The sequence below is a fragment of the Lithobates pipiens genome, unplaced genomic scaffold (genome assembly GCF_037356315.1).
Source record: "Lithobates pipiens isolate NorthernLeopardFrog02 unplaced genomic scaffold, aLitPip1_a1.2 Scaffold_23, whole genome shotgun sequence".
Taxonomy (NCBI): domain Eukaryota; kingdom Metazoa; phylum Chordata; class Amphibia; order Anura; family Ranidae; genus Lithobates; species Lithobates pipiens.
Window position 1 is genome coordinate 179116874 of NW_027507785.1, and position 20576 is coordinate 179137449.

General features: G+C 43.5%; 1 protein-coding gene across 1 annotated transcript in view; it reads left to right on the forward strand.

Annotated features, from left to right (window-relative positions):
- The window catches only part of IVNS1ABP (influenza virus NS1A binding protein), a 166454-nt gene extending 146113 nt beyond the window's left edge, over nt 1-20341 (forward strand). The window contains exons 13-15 of the mRNA XM_077452669.1: nt 4728-4859; nt 5136-5309; nt 18425-20341. Coding sequence (XP_077308795.1) covers nt 4728-4859; nt 5136-5309; nt 18425-18687 — 569 coding nt within the window. The 3' untranslated portion in view covers nt 18688-20341. The remainder of the gene's footprint in view (nt 1-4727; nt 4860-5135; nt 5310-18424) is intronic.
- Nucleotides 20342-20576: the final 235 nt, after the last annotated feature.

Consider the following 20576-nt stretch of genomic DNA (forward strand, 5'->3'; position numbering starts at 1 on the left):
TGCAATACTGTCTGTCACACCGTATTTGTGCAGCGGACTTACAAGCGCATTTTCGGGGAAAAAGTCTTATTTTTTTTAATTAAATATAACAGTAAAGTTGGCCCAATTTTTTTATATTGTGAAAAATAATGTTACACCGAATAAATTGATACCCAACATGTCACGCTTCAAAATTGCGTCCGCTCATGGAATGGCGACAAACTTTTAGCCTTTAAAATCTCCATAGGCGACGTTTAAAAAATTCTACAGGTTGCACGTTTTGGGTTACAGAGGAGGTCTAGGGCTAGAATTATTGCTCTCGCTCTACCGAACGCAGCGATACCTCATGTGTGGTTTGAACACCGCTTTCCTATGCGGGCGCTACTCACGTATGCGTTCGCTTCTGCACGCAAGCTTGGCAGGACAGGGCGCATTTAAAACGTTTTTTTTTTTTCTTATTTTAACTTTTTATTTTTTCACGGTGCTTTTAAAAAAAAAAAATTGTCACTTTTATTCCTATTACAAGGAATGTAAAAATCCCTTGTAATTGAAAAAAACAGGACAGGTCCTCTTAAATATATGAGATCTGGGGTCAGAGAGACCTCAGATCTCAAATTTACACTAAAATGCAATAAAAAAAAAAAATAAAAATAAAAAAATTGTCATTTGAAAAAAAAAATAAATAAATAAAAAATGTCCCTCTAAGAGCTATGGGCAATGACATGGAGACAGGTGGGGGGGCCGCGCTATCCTCCCCTCACTCGTCTCCATGTCAGGCCAGGGACAGGTCTGGATTGCCGTTACCGACCTGGCTCCTAACTTTTTTAGCTGGCTCCTAGATTCCAAGCAAATTTGTCAAGCCCTGGTCTACAAAATAGGGGAAAGATTTATGGCATTTTTTTTTTTTTTTTTTACTGCTAATTGTGATTTTTATGGGGAATGTGACATTATGGTGGACAAATTGGACACTTTACACATTTTTGGGACCATTGACCTCTATATAGCAATTGGTGCTATAAAAATTCACTTATTGTGTAAATATCGCTGGCAGGAAAGGGGTTACTAGGGGGTGATCAGGGGGGTTAACTGCGTTCCCTCTTGTGTGTTCTAACTGTAGGGGGGGTGGGACTGACTAGAGGAGATGACAGATCGTTGTTCCTAGCAAGTAGGGACACACGATCTGGCTCTCGTGCCCGCCCAGCAGTCATCTTGACCGCCGGCCACACACATCGCCGCCCCCCCCCGCAGTGCAGCGCATGCCTGCTATCCCCGCTTAAAGGGCCGGCGTACAGCTACGACTGTTTGCGGGAATGTGTAGACCTGCTGCTGTATGACAGCGGCTGGTCGTCAAACAGTTAAAGTAGTAGGTATCCCCAGCTCTGTTTGTGATTTGTGTAAACCATTTTAATCTACCGATATCATGTATCTGCTGGAGATATTTAATCCCATACTGAGCCCATTTGTAGCCATCTTCCAATTTAAGAAATTTCTTCAGATGTGGGTTAAACCAAAGTGGGGCATTAGGAGTCAACTGCAAGGGTGTGTCAGATATATGTTTAAAACATATCTCTAAAATTCGTTTAGCTGTCTGAAGTATGTTAGTGCCTCCTGATGTAGGTACCTCCGTTAAGTAGGGCCTCATATGAGGAAGTCACCGCTGCCTCCACAGTGACTGCTGTTATACAGCTGTGGAAACATCCGCCAATGGGTATACGTCAGTTACGAGACTAATGCATACAGAGGTCTGGCAATGCTAAACCACCCTTACCAAAAGGTAGTTGTAAAATATCCAATGCAATCCTCAACACTTTTTAGAGCCCCATAGAAAAGAGTTAATCAGAGAATTAATATAGGCGAATCTTTTCTTGGTTATATATACCGGGGCATTAGAGTAGATAAATCATTGTAAAAAGGTTCACTCTGTCCAGCAACATTACATAATTACATAGTAGGTGAGGTTGAAAAAAGTTCAACCTGTGTGTGTGCTTTTTTTGCCAGTATTACATTGTATATCCCTGTATGTTGTGGTCGTTCAGGTGTCTATCTAATCATTTTTTTTTTTTTTAATTATCGATGCTCCCTGCTGAAACCACTGCCTGTGGATGCTCTATGATTTAGTCAAGTCTGTCCTGTACTCCAAGCTAGATATTTTACAGGCAAGTCAAAATTCCTCTAACAATTTGTGGCTCTTCTGTATGGACCACAAGATGCTTGTTCCCTATCCTGATACTCCACCAAGCCCATAGGACCCCCATTGGTGGGCTATTTGGATGTTCTACTTCAAGAGAAGAAAGAGGAGACCTTGTCTGCAATGAACGGATGATGCAAACTCTACAGATCCTTAGATGGATCTTCAGAAGTCAGTGCTAGGTCCCCCTCCCATTACCTGGAGTATTAGGTCCTTTGTCCTGAATACATACAAGTTTTCCTTTCCCCATGAAAACGTGTCTGATTGCAACTGGAGAACCTGCGGTCCACGGAGCAGCTCTATATTCTGGGCCTACAGTTGGCTTTCTTTTGAGGTCGTTCCATATACCTGGTCTCACTCCAGACAGCTGCAACTCAATATCCTGGAAGCGTAGGACAAAGTTTCAGTCCCTGGATTTTCTCTTGCATCTGACAAACAAACTTAGGTCAACTCTGCGTTGAGGTCCAGAAAATACTTTCACCCAGTGGTCTGGAATGTTCTGACTATGGGCACAAGCCTTTCAAGCTGTGTAGAAGCCTGCAATCCCTATTGGTTTAGAGGACATGGTTGTCAAAGGAAAGTAAGCCCTCCGTCATCAATCTGGAGCTTGAGGGCAATTCGCTGTCCTGCCTGATCTGATCCCATCTTGGGCAGAATGTTGCATTCCGGCTCTATCCCTGGTGCTCATTCCAGGCATGGAAAATTGGTGAGCAAGTTTCCTTAGCTGTCAGTGCCTGGATCCAGAGGAATGGGCTCTCCATTCAGGGCTTTTTGTCATAGTTGGAGGGGGGGGCGCAGACATGGACAGATTAGTGCCCAGAGTCAGTGAATCTTGCCCTTCATGGTGGAGGTCCTGGTAACTTAGTGGGATTAGTTCAGTTTGATTTATGCCTATCCCACCCCTCCCTGTTTTGCAGGATAGAGATGGAAGGTATCCCAGTAACTATCATTGTATCGAATTAGCCCAGGAGGGCATGGTACACAGGTAGTCAGGCCCCAAACAGACTCTCAGTGAGATGTTAAGATCGTCTGGTTCTGCTGTCTTATTGACGCATCTACCCTCATGTTTTTCTTTTAGCTTTGATACCTTGGCTGTTGTCTGGGTCCTGAGAAACAGTGGGCTCCTGGACTCATTTATTTCTATACTGCATAAAGCTAGGAAATATACATGCAAAAAGGTCTACCATTGCACAAGAAAAGGATACATTGGTTGATACAAAGCATGATTGAATCATCGAGAGTTCTGCATGGAACTAGTGCTTCCTTTATCCAGAATGGACTAAAAGAAAAAATGGTGGTGCTGCGCTTCCAGAAAATGGGACCTTACAAGTAAACTCTAGAGAGCTAATTGTTTAGATGGGAGTATATCAGATGGTATATATTCAAAAACAATAAAGTATAAAAATAGAGGAGAACTCTTTTCCCAGTGTGGGGATTATTCTATCGCCTAATGAAAGTACTCACAGCAGTTTATGCACAATAATAAATGTCACAGTACAGATAGGATACATTGGTTGATACAAAGCATGACTGAATCATTGAGAGTTCTGCATGGAACTAGTGCTTCCTTTATCCAGAATGGACTAAAAGAAAAAATGGTGGTGCTGCGCTTCCAGAAAATGGGACCTTACAAGTAAACTCTAGAGAGCTAATTGTTTAGATGGGAGTATATCAGATGGTATATATTCAAAAACAATAAAGTATAAAAATAGAGGAGAACTCTTTTCCCAGTGTGGGGATTATTCTATCGCCTAATGAAAGTACTCACAGCAGTTTATGCACAATAATAAATGTCACAGTACAGATAGGATACATTGGTTGATACAAAGCATGACTGAATCATCGAGAGTTCTGCATGGAACTAGTGCTTCCTTTATCCAGAATGGGTTTGAACCACTCCCTGACCTTGTACTGTTAAGTTTACATTTTGGAACAGCTTTTTTGTGTAGTGTCTCCCTTCCCACTGGGCACACTGCTGTGTTTACACTGAGGTTCTTTCCTTCTACTCCATCCAGGGTTGTGTTCTATTGCTTCTTCCAACAGGTTCCCAGCTGGCACTATGCATCCTTGGCCTCAGTCTCTCCCAGCGTAAAAGCCATCCATGCCCGCCACAGCAGTTAGTCTCACTGCTGTGCACTCGTCTTTTTTCTTTTTTTCTTTTATTTCCCCCCTCTCATGATCCCGGTCCATCTCAGACTACAGATATGTGAGTGAACATATACCCCCCCCCAATAAAACGTTTTGTATGTGCCTTTTGGATCCAGCGCTTCAGTCTATACATTTATAGTAAGTTGTAGAAGCGATTTATGTGGCTTTACAGCTAGCCTGATTACTTTTACATTAAAGCCCAGAGGTTGTAGGGTCCTTTCTGTTTTTACTGGTAGTATTTGTCCCCAAGATTCTACATTGGACATAACCGCATTTGAATTAAGAATTTTTTTTTTAATCCTGTAGGAAAACACATTATGGAAAATATGCCTAATTATATAAACTGATTTTCCTATTTGTATTGTAAAATATTATCTTTCTCCTACTACAGATTTTTATTTTTTATTTTTAGGTGTTTGTGCCCTCAATGGAAAGTTGTATATTATTGGAGGGTCAGATCCTTATGGCCAAAAAGGACTTAAAAATTGTGATGTGTTTGAACCTTTGTCAAGGTCATGGACAAGCTGCGCTCAACTTAACATACGTATGTGTTAAATATTTTATAGTTCCCCCTCCACCCTTTTCTGTCAGCTTTTTTCCGGTGTGTAAATAGTTTTGTGTTCATTTTCTTTAGAAACAATGGTGTATAAGATCAGCCATATTTTTTTTACAGTAACTAATGTAGCCTTTATACAGTGTGCTGGTGCTAATTGGCTATAGTTGAATGTGTAAACTTTAGCAGTTTCATAATTCTAAGTGGTAATATTTATTAGAAAAAAAATGAGCAAATTTTTTTTGTACTCTATTCCAAATACTACAGGAAGGCACCAATCTGCAGTTTGTGAGCTGGACAATCGTATGTACATCATTGGAGGTGCAGAATCGTGGAATTGTTTAAATTTAGTAGAGCGGTACAATCCTGAAAATGATACTTGGACCCTAGTAGCGCCTATGAATGTTGCTCGCCGTGGTGCTGGCGTTGCAGCTTATAATGGTAAGACCTTTTTTATAGATTTAAGAACTGAACTGAAAGCAGCTGGGGTTTGGTATCGGTTGCACTGGCAATGCCTGTGTAAGCCTTCGTATGCTAAAGGAAAAAAGGGCATGGCATACGGTCAAGCATGTGCAAATCCCATTAAATTGAGCAATGTAGATAGGCAATACTCCACCCTACCCAATATCTGCATCCCAACATCCCTACATTCTGACTACTAGTTCTACAATCCCTAGTTTCAGACTGTAGTTATGAATAATAATATGCAAGTAAAGAGGTACTAAGATGTGACTGTATGTATGTAAACATGTTTTACAAGAACTAAAAATGAAAGCAGATCAGTTAAATGTTTGTTTTTTACTGCAAACCTCATAACAATTTTGTGGTTGACAGACAAGGTAAACCTCTCATGTCAATGAGGGAAACCTCTGTTTTAAATTATTTTTGTTTAGGGCAGGCTTTAGTGATGTTGTATAAACCAGGAATAGCAATCGCATACAGTGGAAAAACATTGTGGGTCAGAGCAGGCACCCAAGGTAAAAATGCTTTTTCTCTTTTGTTCATTGATAGACACAGCACCTTTAATCTTGACCTTAGAGTTATATTGCCATCTTTAGGAGAGGTCTAGGCAGAACACATAAATACAGCAAAGCTGTACAGTCCCACCCAGGGGGTGGTCCTACTGGCTATAACGCCTCACTCTGCTACCAGCAGCTCTTTTGTTTCTGCCTTGTCTAGGAGAAGGACCTGGCTCCCTGTGGGGACCAATGGTCCTTGGAATTTTTTGTTTTTCTGCTGTTTTTTGATTCCTGTGATCTACAATCAACAGCTGGGCTGGATAATATAGATCCTGGTAGTCTTCTTCTTTTTTTTTTTTTTTTTTTTTTTTTTTAAATCAAATACGTTTTTATTGCAAAACATATATGGTACAAACCAAACACAGATAGAAAATAGTTTTACAGCAGCATTGGTTTTTACGTCTAAAGGTATACTGGGAATACAAAGTACAAATTGACCCGGTTTGTAGACCGCTGAGACATAGGCATTGTCATTAAAACTGAAAAATAAGAAAAATAAACCAAGAATAGAAACAAAAGTGGCATTCTCTCTGAGACCATATTGCATTTTGAGACAACTATATAAGTACAACGTTATGCACAACGTCCAGCATCCCCCCACCCAGCCCTGCTGGTTTCTCCACACACCCCCCACAAATGCCGGGTGAGGGAGAGACATAGAATTAGCCCCATGACAAGATCAAGAGTGTCTATGTACCTCAATGCACAAGCCCCTGGACCCACATTCAGCCCTGTAAAAGTCTGTCCTGTATAAGTTGGTGGGGGGCTAGCCCCGGAACCTCGAGCCATCCCTTCCACATAGCATTAAATTTGTGCGGTGCGTTTCTGTGTTGGTATGTTATTTTTTCCCTGATCAGCATCTGGTTCACTTGGTCCGTCCGTTGCTGCCTGGTGGGGACCCTGTGTGTTATCCACAATCGCGCTATTAATTTCCTGGCTATGTATAATAACCGAATAATGGCAGTATGAGCCGAAGGCGTTAACGATTCTTCGTCTAGGGCCCCCAACAGGCAGACCAACGGACACTGCGGAATACCAACAGAGAATACAGAAGAGATAGTGTCAAGGATCTCATCCCAATACCTTTTTAGTTTCGGGCACCTCCAGAACATATGCATGAGATCCCCATGGTCCCGCATACATTTTGGGCAAAGGGGGGACCCCCTAACACCCCAGCTGTGCAGTTTAACTGGCGTCCTATACACCCTATGCAGTAGATACAGATGGGAGAGTTTATGGGAGGCCGATACCGACACCAACGGAGCGGAGGACAAGCAAAGGTTCCAGGTCTCCGCGTCCATAGGCCCCAGGTCCGCCTCCCACTTCTGCCGACTTGGAAGATGTGCCGGGTCCTGCACTGCGTCAAGAAGCATGTCATACCCCCTAGATATCATACCCTTTCGTTCAGTCTGCATGAATATCCCCCGTACTACAGCATGGTCCGTTAGGCAAAGCTGCATACTGCGGGCTTGCGCCTGTAGCGCATGTCGTAACTGTAGGTATTTAAAAAAGTCCCTACGTGGTATACCAAACTCAGCCTGTATTTCCATGAAGGACTTCAGCACCCTGCCACTATACAACTGCGAGAGGTACCGGAGGCCGCTCCTTCTCCAGTTACCAAATCCCTTGAGCTTAAAAAGCTTGCCATAGTTAGCGTTCCGCCAAATAGGGGTGAGACCAAGGAAGCCACGTATTCGTAGCAGTCGTTTAACATGGGACCACAGGGTATTCAGTAATATAATAGTTGGGGAACTCCTGTCCATATGAGGGAAGCCTGCTTCCAACCTGGACAATGCTGTGTCCGGGGCGACAGTGTCAGCAAGTATCCTGCGTATTGGGTCCAGGGGATCATCCGATCCCCAACCACCCAAATGTTGAAGCTGCGAAGCCAAAAAATACAATCTAGCATGTGGTAGTGCCAACCCCCCTTCGTCCTTTTTATATTGCATGGTAAGTAAACTAAGCCTGGCCGTCTTCCTACACCATATTAATTCCCTAAACTGAGAGTCAATTTTATCGAACCAACGTTTCGGAATCCAGGTCGGCGAGTTATGACAAACGTAGAGCAACTGCGGAGCCCATACCATTTTGATGAGGTTCACCCTTCCCACTACCGATAGCGGTAGTTTACACCAAGTTTTACATTTTTCCCTGAACTTAAGTAATAGCGGTAGAAGAGATCCTGGTAGTCTTCCCAGCCTGACCATCGAGTGTGTGCAGACCTTAGCTATGCCCTGGGTCGGCCACGGCATACCCCGTCTACTCCAGGGGAGGCCGGTGAGCTATATGCCCCGGGGCACACACACACATGACCGGGCTACTGCTGTCCGTGTGCCGTGGCCGACAGCCGCCCTGTACTGCTCGGGTGATGGGTCTGTATGTGGAATGCATCCGGCAGGAGGGTTAAGTACAATTCCACCTGTTTGGGCAGGAGGGAGCAGCTGGGCATTCCCAGGGAGGTCGACTAGGGGGCCTCTCCCTTTCTTTTCTCACTGTCATTTTCCCGCCTCCCCATGCTAAGGGCCTGCTGTGTGACTGGGCATAGGGGTGCGGTGCACGTACTTGGCCGGGGGTCTCTGAGTCCTGGCAGGGAGTTCCGCTGGGCGGTTGGTGGTGCGATCGCCTTTTCCCTATTTTAGTGCTGTCTTTGGGGTGTCTGTGTGCTGCATGTGAGGACTGGCCGCAGTGGGCATTTTCTTGTAGCCATGTGCTTAACCGTGGCCATTTGCTTTGAGTCCAGCGGTCATTCTCCCAGTGGTTTTGGGCGCTTTTGCTGAGGAGGCCAGCGGCCATATTTAAGTAGCCTGAGACCTGTTATACTCTAGCGCTGGATACTGGTTAAACTTGGAACAGCGTGAAACTGACACACAACACCTCGTGGCAGGCAGAGGGGAGAGCGGACAGCGACAGCACAGTGCAGTACCTGGGCCAGGATGGTGAGTCCTGCGGGGGGCCCCTCAGTCTGTGGCAGCTAGGAGGGTGGACATTTTTTGTTACTTGCCCTAGGTCCCTAAGGGTGACAGGCTGTGGTGGGCCAGCATGGCATCAGAATCTGGTGCTTCTTCCCCAAACATCCCTGTTATAGCAGCCGATTCCCCGGCACCTGCGGTGCCTATGGACGCTCTATCGGCAATCCTGAAATCTTTTGTTGCCAGGGTAGAGGTGGCGTGTGGGCGCAAGGGGGAGTTAAAAAAAAAAAACTCCCCCCGGTCCTCTGGGGAGAGCTCTGATTCAGACTCGAGTCTTGCTGTGGCATGTGGTCCCTGTTCTGATGTTTCAGAGGATGCAGACCAGGACCGTTCGGACAGTGAGGGTAACTCCGTGTCAGCACAGGAAAAAGCACTAGTAGGAGCACTTATCACAGCCGTGCAGGATACTTTAAAGCTATAGTATATGGTGGGGGGCATCTGCAGAGGTGTCGGTACCCTTTGGGTCCCACAAGCCGGCCCGCACTGCTAAGGTGTTTCCATATTTAATTCATTTTGATACGTTTATTTACAAGGCGTGGGGAAGCCCGCAGCGGGCCTTTTCAGTCCCGAGACGGATGGTAGTGCGTTACCCCTTTTGAGGAGAGGTTGTTGACCCCCCCCCCCCCCCCCTGTATTCAGGTTAAATAAGATGACAATGATTCCGGTGGAAGGGTCCCCCTCTTTCAAGGACCCTGCCGACATAAGGGGAGAGACGGTTGCCCGGTCCTTGTTTGTTGTGGTGGGGTCAGCATTGCGGCCCTTGTTAACCACAGCCCTGGTGTCACAGAGGCTTACTGAATGGGCCCGGTCTGTGTGGAACTGGCAGACCAGTTGGTGCAGAGCCTTAAGTATTTCTGTGATGCGGCCCTGGATACGGCCCCTCTGCTTTATAGAGCCTCGGTATCAGCAGTAGTGCTGCGTCACCTGGCAGATTTGCCTTTCCAAGGTGAGAGGCTATTTGAAGCCTGACTGGATGACATCAAGAATGTTACTGGGGGAAAGAGTACTTTGCTCCCACAGTCCAGAAAGGGTAAAGAGCCATGCCCTCCTTTCCCCTCAGAATCAGATTTTTCATCTGCCCAGGTTGGCAGGTAAGTGTTCCCAGTCTGACAAGGTGCCCACTGAGGGACAAAAGCGTCCCTGGTGAGCAAATCTGTTGAAGCATGAAGGTTTCCCCCCGCCCAACTCTCGGGTGGGGGGGTCGACTTTGGGAGTTAGCAGTACCATGGACCTCCCTCCTTTCCGATCAGTGGGTCTGCAAACTGGTTTCATCAGGAAACAAGATAGTGTTTCTTGTCCGCCATACTGATTTTTATTTTTCCCTACAACATTCGTCTTCTTACGGCTCGTCGGGGGGGGGGGGGGGGGGGTCCTGTTTGGGGCAGTACAGGACCTGCTGCTGTGCAGGGTGATAGTATCTGTACCGATGCCGGAAAGGTTTCAGGAAATCTACTCCGATCGGTTTGTGATCCCAAAGAAGGAAGCTGTCTGTCCAGTCCCTCAACTGCTTAATGAAGGTGCAAAGGTTCAGGATAGAATCTGTTCGTTCCGTGGTTGCTGCACTCCATCAGGGGGCTTTCTTGGCGTCTTTGGACATCAAGGACGCATACTTGCATGTCCCCATATGCGTCAGGCATCAGGTTTCTACCATTTGTGGTTGGGGATGAGCGCTATCAATTTGTAGCTCTCCCCTTTGGCCTAGCAAAGGCGCCAAGGGTCTTCACCAAGGTTGTAGCCCCAATTCTCGCGTTGCTAAGACGAGGGATCACAATCGTGGGTCACCTGGACGATCTTCTCCTGAGGGCAGCTTCTGCCTCAGAATTAAGGGAGAATGTGGAGATCACCATACAGGGGTCCTCAGAGGTGAGAGTCAGCGGGCGGAGTGGGTGGGAAAAGGCGGAGCGCGGATCCAGGCATGGTGAGAGCCAGGCACGATCCTTGCAGCAGAGGAAGGTAAGCCTGTGGGCAGTGTTGTGGGTTGCAGTGTGCAGCTGCGCATCCATCGGTAACCGTTCCGTCAGAATCATTAATGGAAGTGACTGCCTGAGACTCAGTCAGAGGCTGTACACGGCAACGCCCATCTTGGTACTCCCTGCACTCTGCCTCCAGGAACCTGCAGTCACAAGGCGTCAATAGTATATGGGCTGGGTGTAACAAGATGTCCACTTATGCATTCTGACTAGGCTTACTGAGGCCAAGTGCAGGGTGTATCAAGATGGGCGTTGCAGTGTACATCTCAATCTTTTTTTTATTATAGTGCTGCATTATTTTCAGTGCCACTGCCTACCATTGCCACCCATAAGTGCGACCTATTAGTGCCCATCAGTCGGTGCCACATACAAGTGCCAGCCATCAGTGCCGCATATCAGTGCTCATCAGCGCTGCTGCATATTAGGGCCTCCACATCAGTGCCAGTTAGTTACAGTTCTTCATCATTATAAAGAAGATATCGTTAGTCTGTATTGTGCTTTGAAAACTGTCACTTCACATTAAAAAGAAATTATCGGTATCGGCGAGTATGTAAAGAAAAGTATCGGTACTGTAATCGGTTTTAAAGTGGTATCGGTGCAACCCTAGTCATCACCAATGGCAGTCTGTCTGGGTGGGGAGGTGTCCTGGGACTGGGTTCTGCTCAGGGTCGTTGGACACTGGAGCCATTCAGGCTGCCTATCGATATCCTGGGACTTCGAGCGACCAGACTATGTATGGATCATAAAGGTCGACTTCGGGCGGGGGTACAGATCCAGTTGGACAATCCCACGGCACTGGTCTATGTCAATCACCAGGGCGGAATAAAGAGTGTGTTGGCAGCCCTGACAGTAGCCAGCATCCTCCGGTGGGCAGAACATGGGCCCTCTCCTCCGTATGCGTTCGAGGAGTGGAAAAATGGTAGGCGGTTTCCTCAGTCAGCTAGTGTTGGTCCACAGGGGTGGTTCCTTCACCAGGACATGTTTCATCAGATATGTCTCCGATGGGGAACTCCCGAGGTAGATCTGTTGGCATGCCGGCTTAGCAGAAAGGTACTGAGGTTTCTGGCAAGGTCACGGGCTCCTCTGGACACTACAGAGGCTCTGGTGGGGCTGGTATAGTCAGATCTACGCTCCTCCTCTCACGATTCTGCCTCAGCTTTTGCGCAGGATCGAGGCCGAAGGAATTCCGGTCATTCTAGTGGGTCCAGATGGTCTCGTCAATCTTGGTACGCCAACCTGGTGCACTTGGTTGCTGACATTCCTTGGCAACTGCCTCTCAGGGAGGTTGTACTGTGCCAAGGGCCAATCTTCCATTCTGCTTCAGTTTCTGGTTTTTGAAGGCCTGGCTTTTATGAGCCAGGTGCTGAAGTTACGACGCTGCTGAAATCTAGGAAGCCTTCCTCTGGGAAGATTTACCACCGGACATGGATAGCATACATATTCTGGTGTGAGGCGCTTGCCATTTACCCTCGTTTTTCTCGGTGGCTCGGAGGCGTGTTGAGCAGATCTTGGCCTCCATCAAGGGCCAGGTGTCCACCTTGGCGGTTTTCTTCAATGTCCCCTGGTCTTGCACTCCCTAATGCATACTCTTAATTAAGGGGTTCACTTCCACCATCGTTGGATCTACTCTTGGTGCATTCGGTTCTACAGGAGCCTCCCTATGAAAATATTCGGGAGATTCTTCTGCTTGCTCTGTCCCAGAAGGTGGCTTTTTTTTTTGGTTGCTATCACCTCTGCTCGCAGAGTGTCAGGACTGTAGATGTTGCAATCTACAGTCCTAGACGTCATACGCCTTACCTGGTGATCCACAAATATTAAGTGGTTTTTCTCCCTTGTCCATGGTTCCCTTTGCTGCCTTTTGATTAAGGACATTATTTATTGCCTTCCGTCATCGGGTGTCAGCTGCGCTGGCTTGCGAGGCGGCCACTTGGTTGTCGGTGTACACTTTCACAAAATTCTACAACAACGTGGCTGTGCTGGCATCTGAGGATGCTTCTTTTGGCCACAAGGTGTTGCAGACTGCTGTTTAAAGGGTCTATTTCCTCTTGAAGGGGTATTGTTCGGGTTGGACTCCAGTTTTTCTGTGTTGGGCTCCTGTTACCCGGTTGGCTCTTGTTAGCCTTGGAATTTTTCGTTGTCCCACCCTTCAGGTTTGCTATTGCTTTGGGACGTCCCTATGGTTCTGAATAATGTGTTTGCCAATGTACGAAAGAGATTATGGGAATTATGACTTACTGTAAACTCCATTTCTCTGAGTTCATTGACAGACACAGCACTGACCACTCTAAGGAGTTTTGATGCTTCTGACACTGCTTATTACTAAACTGAAGGTCTTTAGCATAGAGGGGGTGTATATCACCTAGTCCTTTTTTTCTGCCTAGTGTCCTACTCCTATAGAGGGCAATATAACCCTATGGTTCTGAATAATGGAGCGCTGTGTCTGTCAATGAACTCGGAGAAAATACCATTTCATTCAGTGATTTCATTACTGAAGGAAACTTTGTAATGTGACAAATGCCGACATTTGGCACTAAAATTACATTTTAATCTGTTTTATTGAGTACAAACAATGATGATTTTGTGACATTAATGCACATTAACGATATGTGCACAAGAGAGGCACCTCCCATGGCTGTCAATCTTAGCCAATGAGGAGGGAGCCGGGGGGTCTTGTGTACAGAGCGGGGCTCAGGAGCAAGCATGCACGAGTGCCCCCATGGCAAGAGGCTTGCTATTGGGGCACTCAGAGGAGAGGTGGAACCCGAAAATGTCAGGATAGGGGCTGCTCTGTAAAAAACCTTTACACCGAGCAGGTAAGTATAGCATATTTGTTATTTTAAAACAAACCAAAAAATTATTTTTCTTATATATATATATATATATATATATATATATATATATATATATATATATATATATATATATATATATATATATATATAAAAAATGGATGTGGTGATGTCCTTGAACAACCCAACTGAGTTTGTTTCTGTATGATACAATTTCTGGGATGTGATTCTCTTCATTTATCCACTCTAATTAGTATATCCATTCTCTGAAATATTAAATTGTCCATTCGTAACCAGTGTCAACATGATTTTTCATCACCACTTTTGATCAACGCAGTGCACCACAACTCGCATTTCATTCACTTTTGTGGTGTGCTGAAGGAAAGCTGCATTTTTATTTTATTTTTTTTGCATACTGAATGTATGTTGGGATGCCTTGATCCTACTGATTAGCAGTTGGAATCCCTGACAGGCCCCACCCTCTACCCTATTCTGGTCATAAATTTCACCATTCTGATATCAGTTGACAAAGTCCCTCAAAAGAAGTTTCCACATGTTAGTGGAGCCACTTTTTGCTGGCCTGCTTGAAGCATCTCAGCTTATCATCCATATGCGTGTGTTTTTTTTAAGTACATATCTGTGTAGCCCTTTTGTTATATTGCTGGACTAATGGCTTTGTATCCCAAAAAAATGTGCACCGTCTTTGGCCTGCTTAACCACTTACAGACCGGACCATTTTGCTGGTCAAAGACCAGAGCACTTTTTTGCGATTCGACACTGCGTCGATTTAACAGACAATTGTGCGGTCGTGCGACCTGGCTCCCAAACAAAATTAGCGTCCTTTTTTTCCCACAAATAGAGCTTTCTTTTGGTGGTATTTGATCACACCTGCGGTTTTTAGTTTTTGCGCTATAATAGAGCGACAATTTTGAAAAAACACATTTTTTACTTTTTGTTATAATAAATATCCCCCAAAAATATATAAAAAAAACATTTTTTTCCCTCAGTTTAGGCCGATACGTATTCTTCTACATATTTTTGGTAAAAGCGATTGATTGGTTTGCGCAAAAGTTATAGCGTTTACAAAATAGGGATAGTTTTCTGGCATTTTTATTAATACATTTTTTTTTTTTTTTTTTTTTTTTTTATTGTGACTGCGACATTGCGGCGGACACATCGGACATTTTTTACACATTTTTGGGGCCATTGTCATTTATACAGTAATCACTGCTATATAAATGCAGTGATTCCTGTGTAAATGACACTGGCCGTGAAGGGGTTACCCGGTGGGTGGCAGTGTAGGGGTTAAGTGTTCCTAGGGGTGTGTTACTGGGCTTTCATTTAGTGAACACTGATCTCTGCTCCAATCACATGGAGCAGAGATCAGCGTCACTAGTTGCTAGGCAGAATGGGGAAATGCTGTTTACAAAGCATTTCCTCCATTCAGCCGCCCCGTGAGACTATCGCGGGTATGCCCACAGCGATCGAGCCCGCAGGACCCGCGACCGGACTCACTGGGGTCCCGACTGGCACGAGGGCGCACCGCCGCCGGCGTGCTCACGATGGTAGGGCAGCATTGAAGATTGGACATACCTGTACGCCAATATGCCTGCCCGTGCCATTCTGCCAACGTTGCAGTTAGCCATAATGCCTCTTACAAAAAGGGTATGATGTGTGAATTGAAACGCATAAGAAAATAGTGGGAATTTAACATTGCCTGCAAAAGTGGAAATACATTAATTCTTGACAAAAAAAATAGCAAGAAAGAAAAGTTCAGATAATCATACTCAACCCAGCCTATCTGCAACAAGATTAAACAACCCTGGGGTAAAGTCTCATAGTAAGCCTTGTAATTTCCTTGAGCAACTTCAGTCGGATAGTCACAGATTAGAGATGCTCTGGACTACTCCAGCAATGTGCCTGAATTGATGGCGCAACAGTCATGAGCCTTAACAGAACAGTGATGTACACTCTGCCTGTTTCAATATGGATATTACAGAACAATAAAGATAGCCAGAAAGTTCTCCCTCAAGTCTGTGAAGCAAATGAGGCAGAAAGGTTTAAATCCAGGTACAGTACCTTGAAAAAATATTCACACCCTTTGAAATTTTCCCCAATTTGCCATCGTTGCATCCAAAAACTTAAAATGTATTTTAAGATTTTTTGTGATAAATCTACACAAAGTAGCACATAATTGTGAAGTTGAAGGAAAATGATTAAATGGGTTTCACTTATTTTTTTTATTTTATTTTTTTTAACTTTCTGCAGTAGTGACACGCTGCGTGTAAACACTTCTTTTTTTCCCACTAAATTAAGGAAGTGTTACCCTGTTCCTGTCCCCATATGTCTCGTCTTGCTGTAACAGGGACAGAATGTGAGTTGAAATCTCCAGCGGGGTCATTATTAATATAACCCTGATGAGTATTCTTTCCCAAGTCTATCCAAAACTAAAGTCCTTTTTTTTTTTTTTTTTTTTTTTTTTTACTGGGGTTGGGCATTAACCACTTCACCCCCGTGAGATTTGGCTACTCAATGACCAGGCCATTTTTTGAGATGCGTCGCTATAACTCTCAATTGCGCAGTTGTGCAACACTGTACCCAAACAAAATTGACGTCCTCCCCACCCCCTCCACAAATAGAGCTTTCTTCTGGTGGTATTTGAGCGCCTTTGCGTTTTTTTATTTTATTTTCCTCAGTTTAGGTGTATATATGTATTCTTTCACATATATTTGGTAAAAAATATCACAATAAGGGTATATTGATTGGTTTGAGCAAAAGTTATAGCGTCTACAAATAGGGGAAAGATTCATGACATTTTTATAACTTTTTTTTTTTTTTTTTACTAGTAATGGTGGCGATCTGCAATTTTCGGGACTGCGATATTGCAGCGGACAAATTGAACACTTTTGAAACATTTTTGAGACCATTGACAATTAAACAGCATTAGGTGCTTTAACCACTTGTGGACCGCCTCACGGGGATGTACGTCCTTTTTTTGAAGAGGGATATCTCGGTAACGGCAGCAGCTGCTGCCACAACCGAGATATCCATCTCTTGAGGCGACGGTCGGCTGTACGATAAGGGTGGTCTCCGCGGCGGATTCACCGCGAGATCACCGCTATCGGCGGCGGGAGAGGTGCCACCCCTTCCGCCGCCCTCCCGCACCTTCCGCCGCTTACTGGAGGCGATCGGGTCCTCTTCCTAGCTGGGCATAGAGACAAGTGAGGCTAAGATGGCCCCCACTCGTCTCTATACCATAGGAGGGCGGAAGCGACGTCAAAACGTCACTTCCGCCCATACCTCTTAAAGGTATATTTTTTTTTTTTAAATGTCAGATTTTCTTTTTTTTTTTTTTTTTTTTTTGCATTTTAGCCCAAATATGAGATCTGAGGACTTTTTGACCCCAGATCTCATATTTAAGAGGACCTGTCATGCTTTTTTCTATTACAAGGGATGTTTACATTCCTTGTAATAGGAATAAAAGTGATCCATTTTATTTATTTATTTTTTTTAAACTGTGTAAAAATAAATAAAATCAATTAAAATAAATAAGAAATTTTTTTTTTTTTTTTTTTAAACACCTCGTCACGACGAGCTTGCGCACAGAAGCGGGCGCATACGTGAGTAGCGCCCGCATATGAAAACGGTGGTCAAACCACACATGTGAGATATCGCCGCGATTGGTAGAGCGAGAGCAATAATTCTAGCCCTAGACCTCCTCTGTAACGCAAAAAATGCAACCTGTAGAATTTTTTAAATGTCGCTTATGGAGATTTTTGAGGCTAAAAGTTTGACGCCATTCCACGAGCGGGCGCAATTTTGAAGCGTGACATGTTTGGTATCAATTTACTTGGCATACCATTATCTTTCACAATATAAAAAAAAATTGGGCTAATTTTACTGTTGTCTTATTTTTTTATTCAAAAAAGTGCATTTTTTCTAAAAAAAAGTGCGCTTGTAAGACCGCTGCGCAAATACGGTGTAAAAAAAAGTATTTCAATGACCGCCATTTTATTCTCTAGGGTGTTAGAAAAAAAACAATATAAAATGTTTGGAAGTTCTAAGTAATTTTCTAGCAAAAAAAACAGTTTTAAACATGAAAACACCAAGTCTGAAAAAGAGGCCTGGTCCTTAAGTGGTTAAAAAAAAACTGATTACTGTATAAATGTTACTGCCAGGGAAGGGGTTAACACTAAGGGGTGATCAAGGGTTTAACTGTTCCCTGACTGTGTGTACTAACTGTAGGGTATGCTCTATAAGCTCAAAATCTATTTTTTTTTTTACTTTTTTTTTTTTAAGCAACGTTGCTCCCCGTTACGTGACCACAATTCTGAGGCACTTGCAAGCACAGAGTGGCCGGTGGCTGTGTGCATGCTCTTCTATACTCCTCATTCATTAGAAGAGAAGATAAGAGGCGGGACTGAGTGAGGGCGGAGCTGGCTGGGAGATTGGAGACCAACAGAGCATGTTGCATACATCACAAGAGGAGGAAATGCGAGGGGGTAGCGAATTAGGGTAAAAAGAGCTGGCTGGCATAGTCAGGACCAACAACTGATCACGTTAGTGACAGTGTACAGGAACTGTCACCTGAATACATCAAATGTTATCGGTGCAGGAGAGGAGGGGTTCTAATTGGCTTGGTTAGATAGATGTATCTATCAACCATTCAAGAAACTAAATACACATTTGGATGTATTTTCATTATTGACTGGAATTCCACTTAAAGGTTTGCATTCCAAAATATTTTTCTCTTGCCGTATTGACATTCTGCTTGACCTTGTGCTGAAAAGCTTATTTATTTGTTTACAGGTAAACTTTTTGTAGGAGGAGGTTTTGATGGCTCTCGTGCACTAAGCTGTGTGGAATCGTATGACCCTTTGAAAAATGAGTGGAAGATGGTTGGAAGTATGAATTCTGCGAGAAGCAATGCTGGTTTATTAGCTGTAGGAAACAACATATTTGCTGTTGGTGGATTCGATGGAAATGATTTTTTGAATACAATTGAAGTTTATAACACTAGCATAAATGAATGGAGCTCATACACCAAAATGTGCAGATCTAAAGCCTGGTAGATATTTTGTTCCCTTTTTTTTTTTTTTTTTTTTTTTTTTTTTTTTTTTTTACCTTACGAGGGGTGGCCAAAAAGTAAAGAGAATGATAAAACCATCATCCACTTTCTTTCTTTTTTTTTTTTTTTTTTTTTTTTAAACCAAGTCCCCTTAAATTTGATTGCATTTGTCCTTGTAACACCCCAAGGCACACTGTTTATGAAACAAATTTTAGTACTCCAGCCAGACGTTGGCAGCAAATACTTTAGTCATCAAAAAATATTTTCCCTACATAGCTATCATCATATGTTAAAGCATAAAAGGTGCCATATAAAATGGGCCAAAAGTATGATGGAACATTCAGTCAGATTTGCTTATGCTCTGCTAGAATTTTGGGTACCTATCAAAATTAATTTGCACAGACGCTCATGGGTCTGTTACAACAATGCACACATTTCCAAGTGCTGTGGTGTATTCAAAATGAATGGGCTGTAGCGCATAATAAATCACAACGCACATCTTTGTACCATTGTAGAATGTCATTCAAAATTAATGGAACTGCAGCAAAACAATTGTACTTTGTTCCCGTAATGCACATATGAACAAGCCACATGTGACCAAAAGATACCAGCCTGTATTGGAATAGTTTAAAAAAAATGGCTTGCCTTACTTGGCTATAAACAAATAGTCACAAGTAGCCAGAAGTGATTCTGTGAACTTATTGATCATCCCTCGTACATTTTACTTCAGAGTGTCATGATGTTCTCTTGAGTCAGCTGTTTCCATACTGTATATTTGGTTTGTAAATTAGCTTGTATGCGCATTGAAAAAGGTTCTTTTGAAACTGGTATGTATTGGAATGTGCTGCCTATGCATATATAGTATACCCCAGTGCATGTGGCACGTGTACTGGGGGGCTTATATGTTCCCCTCTGGCTCTCGGAGCTTTATACACAGTTCCGTTGGCCCACTGACATCAGGGGCTGAATAGAGCATTTTGTAAGGCAGCGAACTGGAGAACCTCCTTTTAAATAGTTTTGTGCTTACTGTAAGATTACATCAACAAGAATTGACAAAATCATTGATTTATTTTTCCACAGTCTTCTGCAAATAGATTATGTACTGTAAATATAAAAAGAGTTGTAGAATTCCAATCAGTAGTCTCTAGAAGGTGGACGTTTTTAAATGTATGTGAGTGTTCTGTGTATTCTTCTTAGTACAGAATGTGCTCAAAAGCCTTATTAAAGTTTGAAGATTGATATTTTGATTATCAAGTGCAGGAATGCCAAAACAGTAAATATTTTCAGACTGCCTTTTTATTACTTTTTGTAAGCAAACAATGAGAGGCACAACTAATGTTATTACTGAAGATTTTTTTTTATCTTTGAAAGTGTTTCTTTTGAAGGCTTTTACAATCACAACATTACATTACTGTATGTTTAAGTATTCGGATTCTCTAATACTTGCCGTAAGTTTCTTTTCCACTCATCTTTCCCACTGTTTTAGAAGATAGTAGCATATTTATTCCTTGGTGGTCTTTGTAAGTAAATTTTATGAAATCCAGCAATCCGCCAATATAATTTTTTTTTAAAGTGTCTTCAGAAGCCAATTTCAGTAATGTCTGTAATATAACTTTTTTTCTATCACTGTAATGTTCTTAAATAAATTGTATGGTAAAAAAAAATGTTGTGTCAAAAAAAAGTGTCTTTTTTCCCATCTTTTTGTACTGGTGTGTTTTTTTTGTTTGTTTTTTTTGTCCAGTGATGCTTCCTGCCTGTATGTAAATGAATGCCCATATGAGCAGACAGCTTGAACTGACAGTCTGCAAGAGCCCTGCATTGCACTCTTGATCTGATGGCAGCGGGTGCAAGGCTTTGCAGGCTCCTTTTAGAAAAAATAAAGCACTTCAATCC